The sequence below is a fragment of the Silene latifolia genome, chromosome 7, assembly GCF_048544455.1.
Source record: "Silene latifolia isolate original U9 population chromosome 7, ASM4854445v1, whole genome shotgun sequence".
NCBI classification, from domain to species: domain Eukaryota; kingdom Viridiplantae; phylum Streptophyta; class Magnoliopsida; order Caryophyllales; family Caryophyllaceae; genus Silene; species Silene latifolia.
The window spans coordinates 105,243,840-105,253,338 of record NC_133532.1 but is presented as its reverse complement, the minus strand read 5'-3'; the positions used below and the strand labels follow the sequence as shown (position 1 = coordinate 105,253,338).

Here is a 9,499-nt window from a genome sequence, read left to right as displayed (position 1 = left end):
AAGGGCCTTTGCATTCCATAATATATGTAGGCAAAAATCTCCAGAGTCAGAAAATATTTAAATCAAAATGTATGCCGGGAAATTTTTCAGAATCAGAGAATGTAGAAATGTATGCAGGAAAATTCTTCAGAACCAAAAAATATTGAAAGGTAAAGGAAACATATATGAGTAAATGTTGGAGGTCAAACAAATTTTTAGAGCCAAAGAATATTTAAGGCGAAATCTAGAACCTGGTGGAGTTGTATCTGGTAGACTGAGTACCCGGTTGTTGATCATGCTGGTCGGTTAGGTGAAATACTTTTTCAAGTGGATGATGTTCCAGGATCTGGGAACCATTTGTCCTTCCATAGTCATGAGTCGGTATGATTGGTTTCCAACTATGCTTTCTACTTGGTATGGCCCCTCCCAGTTGTAGGCAAATTTTCCTGCTAGTCGGTTCTTGGTATTCTGGAAGAATTTTCTCGGGATCAGATCTCCCACCTGCAGGGTTCTTACCTTTAAATTCTTGTTATAGCTTCTGGCCACCGTTTGTCGGTACGAAGCCATCCTAATTTGAGCGTTGGTTCTGATGTCTAGACTACTTGCCATTTCCACCTGGTTTCGGTCTTCTATTATGCATCCGTACTTGTGGGTTGGGACCCTGACCTCGGATGGAATGACTGCTCCTGCTCCGAACACCAGGCTAAAAGGTGTTTGTCCCGTTGCAACCTTGGGTGTGGTTCTGTCAGCCCAAAGAACCAGAGGCAGCTCTTCTGCCCACTTGCCCCCTCTCTCCTCCAACTTCTTTTTTAGGTTTTTCACAATAATCTTATTGTTGGATTTGGCTTGTCCGTTGGACTGGGGGTTCCTGGGAGTAGACTTCTGCAGTGAGATATTCCACCTAGCACAAAAAGCTTCTGTCTTATTTCCAATAAATTGAGATCCATTATCGCATATAATCTCAGATGGAATGTCAAACCTGCATATGATATTGCGTTTAATGAAAGATATAACCTGGGTTTCTGTAACCTGGGAGGATGATTCTGCTTCTATCCATTTGGAGAATTAGTCTGTCATGGCGAGCATATAGACCTTGTTTCCTGGCGCCTTGGGTAATGGTCCCATGATGTCCATTCCCCACTTCATGAAGGGCAAGGGCGAGATGACCGGATGCAGAGGCGCTGCTGGTTGGTGGCTGACGTGGGTGTGCCTCTGGCAAGCATCACTTTTTTTTTTTGCGAACTCCACGACATCTTTGCACATTGTGGGTTAAAAGTATCCCTGGCTCAGTGCCTTATTCGACAGGCTCCTGCCCCCTGCATGGTTTCCACATTCTCCACTGTGGAGGGCATGCAAAACAGCCTGAGATTCTTCCCGACCTAGGCACTTGAGGTAGGGTCCAGCGAGGGATTTCCTGAACAAGACACCATCGATTAGTATAAATCTGGATGCTTTCATTCTGAAGCTCCTTACCTTCTTCTTATCTGCTGGTAGGATATCATTCTGCAGCCAGTCCTGGTACAGTTTCCTCCAATCTGGAGTTGTTTCTTCACTGCTGATGCTGCACAACACTCCTGCTTCCTGTTCAGATTTCAGTATTGATGGCTCCAGCACGTGCACAATTGGTATTGTGGAGATTACTCCGGCTTTGAATGTTGCCCCCATGGTGGCTAGGGCATCTACTTCTGCATTCTGGTCTCTAGGAATCTGCTTGTTGTTGAACGTAGCAAATCTGAGGGTCAACTCTTTTGCTATATCTAAGTATGCCATCATCCTGGAGTCCCTGGCTTCATAGGAGTCATTCACATGGTTAACTATTAGTTTGGAATCACTGCAAACCTTGAGGTGTTTGATTTTCAGATCCAGAGCCAGCCTCAGACCCAGGATCAAGGCCTCGTATTCTGCTTCGTTGTTTGTGGCCTTGAATTCACATCGTACCGCCTGGACTATGAGGTCTCCCTGGGGTGATTTGAGGTCCAATCCTACTTCTGCTCCTCTTGCGTTGGAGGCTCCGTCCACATGCAGCTCCCACACTTGTTCTCCATTATCTTCCTTCAGGTTCAGGATTTCTTGTTCTGCCTGGGTCTGAAGAGCTGGGCAGAAGTTAGACACAAAATCTGCTAGAGCCTGAGACTTTATTGTTGTATAAGGTTCAAATTTCAAGTCGTAACCGCTCAGGTGCACGGACCATTTAGCCATCCTTCCTAACAATTCTGGTTTCTCATGATAGTCTTAAGCGGGTAATTAGTTATTACGAAAATGGTATGAGACTAAAATAAGGACGTAATTTATAGGATGTTGTAACGAGTGCAGGGACGAGTTTTTCAAGCGATGTGTACCTGGTCTCTGCAGGAAGCAGAGACTTAGTGACGTAGTGTACTGGATGTTGTGACCCCCTCCTGCTCTCGTACTAGCACTGCACTTACTGCTGCTTCTGTGACTGAAGGACAGATATAGGAATTGTGGCTCTCCTCGCTCTGGCTTCAAAGGAGTGGTGGAGTGCTGAGATAATGTTTCAATTCCTTAAATGCTTTCTCGTGCTCCTCTATCCACTCAAATCTTTGAGTCTTCCTTTGGGGGTAGGTCTGCGTCGTCCTTCCCTTATGTGCTTCCAGACACTTTATTCTCGCTTCTGCTGTAGGGTCCTGATCTTTCGCTCCTCTTTTATACCGGGGCTTTTCTGGATACTGAATCTAAATTATAAGTGTATCTTCTGGGTCTAGAGTCCTCCTCCAATCTCATGATAGCAATCGCCTTTGATTGTACTTCCTCAAAGGTAGTGCATGGATGCATGGTCAGGTTCTTGTATAGATCTGAATCCTGGTGCAATCCCCGGCGGAAGGATTGTATAGCGGTTGCTATATCGCACCTCGGAATTGCCACATTCTCCTTGTTGAACTTGTTCAAGTAGTCGCGAGTAGATTCCTTAAACCCTTGCACTATCTGATAGAGGTCGCTGGTCTGCTTCTCTGGCTTTCTGCTGCTGGCAAACTGTTGATTGAATGCATTGACCAAGTCGGCGAAGCTGGTTATGCTTTTATTGGGCAGGCCAACGAAACACTGCAGAGCAGCTCCAGACAGGGTTAACCCAAATCCTTTGCACATACAAGCCTCATTTAAAGATCCGGTCGCGGGGATCATCATCATTTTATGCTTGTAGTGGTTGATGTGATCAAGTGGATCTGTGGTTCCATCATAGAGCGTCATGGCTGGTGGTATACATCCTTTGGGAATGCCGACGAGGGCTATGTTGTCTACGGAGGGTGAATCTGCATAGCTATCTCGTGTTGCTTTCTCTAATGGACGTGCTACACCTGGTATCCTGTACATCAGATCCTCAGCTCCAGGTATTGCTGCTCCAGCGAACTACCTGCTCCTGCAAGGGGGTTAGAAACAGGCGGGAAGGAACCAACGGGAGTACCTCCTAACCATGGTCCTCGAGAAAATTGTCCAGATGCTGGATGGCTAGTCATTGGTGTTGTACTGATTATAGATCCAGGCTGCCATCCTAGTGTCTATTGCAGACCTCCGACCCAGACTCCACTGGTGAACTGGCTGCATGATGGAACTGCTGTGTTGATGACAGGTCCAGATTGTCATCCTGATGTCTGGTGTGCGGGAGTACCTGAAAAGGGTGGAAAGTCAGATCTTGACGGAGTGTTAAACAAGGCATTACCTGGTGTCTGCTGCTGGATTGGTGGATTGTTAAACAAGGCATTACCTGATGTTCGCATCTTTATTAATAAGTTTTCAAACGCAACCCTTAAGATTATCAAATTTTGATTTTGCAAGTTGTAAGATTGTCGCACGCAAAAACTTACTTTGCATGTGGAACTTTAGTTTTATTTCCCATTTAGTCCGATATGTTTGTGGTTTTATGTCATCAAAATCTGTTCCAACACAATCAGGGCCGGCTTCGAGGGTGTTCAACCCGTTCAACGGAATAGGGCCCCCGGTTTTGAGGGGCCCCATAATATGAAATTCCGTCTGTTGTATATGTATAGTATATAGCGCGAGATAGCATCAAAGAACGAAGTTTGTCGCGGTGGTAGCAGCGCGAGTTTCTTTCCTAGACATCCTCGGTTCGATCCTCAGTAGCTGTTGTTTTAAATTTTTATTTTCTTATTCCAAAATGAATTCATGGAATTAAATTATGTTGTTGTTTGGATTCGAACCCCCAACCAAACACCATAAGTGTGAAGGTAGAACCATCTTATCAACATTATTTCTTGTTATTTAGTGTAGTGTTTTTACTTTTTATATATAAGAAAATGAAGAGTTTCTTGTTTCGCAAAAAAAAATTTGCGTTTATTACGAGTTTTTTTGGTAGCTTTTTACATATTTACATCATATTTGAGGTAATATAAATATTTTTGGGGCCTATTTTTGAAATTATGCACAGAGCCCCGAAAACGTCGGAGACGGCCCTGAACACAATATCAATGTAAAATGATACCACTAAAACTAATTATTATTAGGTATATACTCACTGAAGGAGTATTAAACTTGAATAATGAGTATAACTAGAAATTTACATTTTATATTATTTGTTAAGGTTATACTCCCTCCATTCAACTTCACATTACAAGTTTGTTTTTTCACGTTTGGCAACGTGTGTTTTACGCGATAAATATTTTTAGCTACGTATTTGCAAAAATTATAGAAGTTAGATATTCTTAATGTACTCCTGAAGACGAATCAAATAAGATCCCACATGAATATATTTTTACTTATGTATCGAGAGTAAATCGACATTAAATGTTCCTTGTGAATAGTGTACAAAATAAAAATTTGTAATGTGCAGTTCAATAGAGGGAGTATTTAACTAGTAAAGGTAAACGAATAATTGAACCCGAAAAATATAATCATGCACAAACTAGTGTTGCCAGTCAACCAATGATGAGTAGTGAGTTGAGTACCCGCAAATGGAAAGTCCAATAACCAAGGCATTCTGGATTTCTGGTTATAAAAATAGCATGCATGCAATGACGTAATAGCTTACTATAATATTTGTTGGAAAAAATGTAGCAACTAGCAACCTATGTCATCCCATGGCTAAAACAACGCGTACGTTGACGATTAACGACTGACCTTTTGACACTTTTATTATTTTCTCCCTTTTCACTTGTAATAATGTCAAGCTATTAAAAATACAGAATTATATTAAAATGAAGCCAGATAAAATATAATAATTAAATAAAAAAGAAGTAAAAATAGTAGAAGTGTTGAACAAAATAAACAGTTGATTACATAATCCGCGCTTAACTGACAACATTTATTTAGAGTCGGAGCTATATATTTTGAGACCCTGCGCAAAATTGTAAAATAGGGCCCATTTAAAAATTTTGTTCGAGTAATTCACGTGTCATTTTCCAATACAATTCAATCTTTAGCGACATTGATTAAAAAACGTGTGTGTCGCACCAATACTTTTTTTTATATTCAAGTGGTGAACCTTACAAGACGGATAAAACTTAAAATCTACATATGTGTACCATAAAAAAATTCAACTATATATTATAACTCCATTATAGTTATTAAGTAAAGTTGTTTTGGTAAAGATGGTTACCACTATACTACTTTTCTAATTGTGAATTCTACATATAATAATTATAATAGACAAAAAATCTCAGACTATAGCCTATATAATGGATTTCTAATTCCGCAATTGAGCCTCTATCAAATATAGACCCTTATCAAAAAAATCCGCCAAACAGACCTCAGGACCGGCCCTGCATTTATTCCTGTTACTTTAAAGGGGTTGGTCTTTACTTTTATGGCGGCTATGCTTAGTTGTTAGGAGTCAAATTAGTGCATGTATTTTATGTTGTTGATATAATAGTAACAAGGTCGGAGAATTAAGTATATGGTGTGAATACACTCATACAGTTATACATAGACGGAGTTCATCTGGAAAATAGACCTAAATGTGTCTTAGCCAATAATAATTGGGTATCCATAATAATTTGAGTTGTCCTTTTAGGTCTATACATATCAATTAGCATGGAAAAGTAGTTTTATACTTCTTAAAAGGCTTTGTACGATGGAATAATTGCAATGGAATTCCAAATTAGCCCAACCTGTCGTAAATTCCCGGATGCCCACGAAGTAATTAATTTTGCGATGCTTTTGCGTCGCATACATACCGCCTATGATAATCTAACCAAAATTTAAAGACTTTTACATATTTGTTTTCAATTATATTAAATAATTGTCGTAGATATCGTTTGATCCAACATTCCAACTAAACATGATTATTAGGTTTAAGAATGAATACGACTAAAATTAAAATAAATTTTCGGTTACTCAAAATTTCATTTTGTGCTATGTCAAGTCCAATTTGATCTAGTTTTAATTTAAAGTTCATTCAGTATTTATATCGTTATCTTTTCATAATTTCACATACAAAGTATGTTAATTAAGAAATCCATTTCCCATACACTAACTCATACTAAACAGAATTTCGAGATTGGAAATTATTTCTTGTATCCTTAAATTGATAATTTGTTTTTTTTTTTTATATTAATTATGGTCTTATGGATGTGGTTCAATTCATCCATGTTAGCTTTCACACTAATTCTAAATATTTGTTTGTTTTCATACAATCATGCACAAAATCTCAAACTAACTACTTTGACAAGTCGTCTCGTTCGTAGGTTTGGTTGGTATTTCCGATTTCGTAGTATTAGTTTTATGAATTGACTTTTTATTTAGAGAGCGCCAATTTTAAAAAAAATTAAAGATTGTCATGTTGATGTCAGTCGAAAGAAATAACACTATAGAAGTGCATTGTCAATTACCTTTCGGACATTGGTCCACGTGGGCCCCACTTTCTTTCCACTTTACGGCTTAAACTGCTTCCAAGCTACTGCTAATTCATCAGTTTTTACTTTTTAGGGAAAGAGATCAGATACATGGACAATTTCGAAAAAGAGACACATTCATTAGCATCAGCCACCTCCATTCAAACGAACGGAGTTGGGATTAGAGCAAGTAATCCGAGGGGACGATCCGGCTGTGTGTTTGTGCCAGCTTGAAGTGCCCAGCCCATCACCAGACACGGCCAAGGCACGGGCTCGTGGGCCTTCGTGCCGTGTCCAGACTTGGCCCAATCCATGTTCACCCGCTGTGGCACGGATGGCTCATGGCCCAGACATCATGGGCATATGCCGTGCCTGTTCTATTTTTTTCAAAAATTGGTTTTTAAATTTAATACTCCCTCCACTTTTTTTTGTTCACCCCATTTCTTTTTACACGGATATTAAGAAAAGTTATTAAAGAATGAAAAAGTAATAAAAGAGTTGCAAGTGAGGTGAAAAGAATGATTAAATAATGAAAAAAGTAATAAAAGAGATGCAGGTGGGGTGAAAAGAATGATTAAATAATGAAAAAGGTAGTCCAAATAAGGAAAGAAGAGAAATGGGGTGAAAATAGATAATTTGCCAAAAAGGGGAAATGGGGTGAAAATAGGAAAGTGGAGGGAGTATTTAATTTTAATTAAGCGTGTTGGGGTACCTTTGAACTATTGAATTTTCTAAGGGGTAACCTCGCGTTTTTCAATTTATCAGTTTTACCCTAAAACGCTATTACTTACCACTTAGCGGACCCATTAGTATCTAATCCGTCAAGTTTAGACGGCATGTGTTTATGTGGCAATGATGACTTGGACTACTTATGCTTGGTGGCTTTGTAATTGATTTTCCTCCATTTTTCATAAAAAATTCCTTCATTTTTGTTAGTTTAACTTAACTTCCTTCTTTGATTTAGAATACAAGTCTGCACTTGTTGCGGCAAAAGTATAATCATTTTCACATGGAATGAACCTTAAAAGCTCTTGTTAGAATAACATGTTCTTCTACCAATCGTTGGTTGGCACAGTGGTAGCATGGGGCTGCGCTTGGTAGGGAGGTCTGCGGATCGATTCCCCACAACTGCAATTGGGAGGGGTTTAAATACCGTAATCCTTGGACACGCCCCGAAATCCGGATTAGTCGGCCCAATGTGGTTCGAATTACCGGATGGTTTAGACCAAAAAAAAAAAAGAATAACATGTTCTTCTCCACGCCACATTAGAAAAAGATCACATTCAAGACACTTGCAATGTGCTTTCCTTGGATTGCTTGTAGATCCAGAGATCTTAATTACCATATTTCTGCCACAACGAGTACAAGCTTGCGTTCTAAATTGAAGACCCACAATGAGAGTGTTCCTCCAACAAGCCAAAGAAGACATAACTATTTATTTGGTGGAAGGTAGTACAAACAAGAATAAGAGAATAAAGGAAGTATAAAATAAGAGAATAGAGGGAGAATGGAGAACTAACATATTATTAAGAGAATAGAGGGAAGTATAAAATTTAAGAGGGAAGTAAAGTTAAACCAAAAAAATGGAGGGAATTTATCGGAAAAATGGAGAGAAACCAAATACAAAACCACCAAGCATAAGTAGTTCAGGTTATCATCGCCACATAATTAAGCATTTAACTTCTAAACTTTACGGATTAAGTACAAATGGGCACGCTCAGCGGTAAGTAATTGCGTTAAAGGGTATAAATGGTAAATTGAAAAATGTGAGGGTACTACTTAAAAAAGTCAATAGTTCAAGGGTGCCCCATAGAAAAACCGTTTAATTAATTAATATAATGAAATATTTAATGTATATTTAATACTTAATTTGTAATTAATGTATTTAATAAGTGAAGTTAAATTATATTTGTTTATTTTATTTTTTTAATTTGGATTTTCGTTATGTTTATTTGTATTTTTCGATTCAATTTAAGTTATAAAATTAATCATAAATAATTAGTATGTAAATTGATAGATGAAAAATGAATTTCAATTAAATAAGTAAGAAAACATATTAAAAAGATACCCAATCTTCAATTAAAAAGAGAAGAAACGATGTTTACAATTATATTAATTTAATAATGCAACTAATAATTAAGAAAAAGAATAATAAATATAATTTCATCTAAAATACTATGTGAGTATACATTTGACTCAGTGCTTGTTTCGTCGGATTCATTTTCGCCTTTTAGATCGTCATCGCCTTGTCTTCGATGCTCAACATCCATCCAATCCTTGTAGCACACACATATGCGGAGTGTATCCTATCTTAGACTAGTTGGTTTTTCATCCAACATCCTTTTGGGGGCACTAAAAGAAGTTTCGAATGCAACAGAGACACTTGAACGCTTAAGAAGTCCTTCCCATCGAAGACATCCCCAGAAAAGACCTACTTTGATGTCGTCGTCACCAATTCAAAAGATCAAGTTCATTGGCGTCCTCCGTTTCATTATATGCCCGCATAAAATCGTAGTTAGTGTACATGTGATATTCAGCCAAGTTGGATATTGGGGTAGATTGTTGTCGATTCGATTGTAACTGACTTACTAAACCTTTATCAGCGTTAAAGGTCGCTCCTCAAAAAGCACCACTACTACTACTTGCATTAGGACGGGACGAAGCCCGAGTTATGTTACCGAAAACATACTCATAATAATTAAATACAGTTAAAAAAA

The 9,499-nt window shown here is 38.5% G+C and overlaps 2 protein-coding genes across 2 annotated transcripts; both read right to left on the bottom strand.

Moving 5' to 3' along the window:
- Positions 1-285: 285 nt before the first annotated feature.
- Positions 286-2,178, bottom strand: LOC141590469 (uncharacterized). Its single transcript, XM_074411061.1, has 3 exons — positions 1,918-2,178; positions 1,367-1,818; positions 286-958 (listed from the first exon to the last, which is right to left on the bottom strand). Exons 1-3 carry the CDS (start codon positions 2,176-2,178, stop codon positions 286-288), a joined length of 1,386 nt encoding a protein of 461 aa, XP_074267162.1.
- A 465-nt stretch (positions 2,179-2,643) lies between these two features.
- On the bottom strand, positions 2,644-3,186 carry LOC141590468 (uncharacterized). Its single transcript, XM_074411059.1, has one exon. The coding sequence runs from the start codon at positions 3,184-3,186 to the stop codon at positions 2,644-2,646; it is 543 nt and encodes a 180-aa protein (XP_074267160.1).
- Between the last annotated feature and the right edge of the window lie 6,313 nt (positions 3,187-9,499).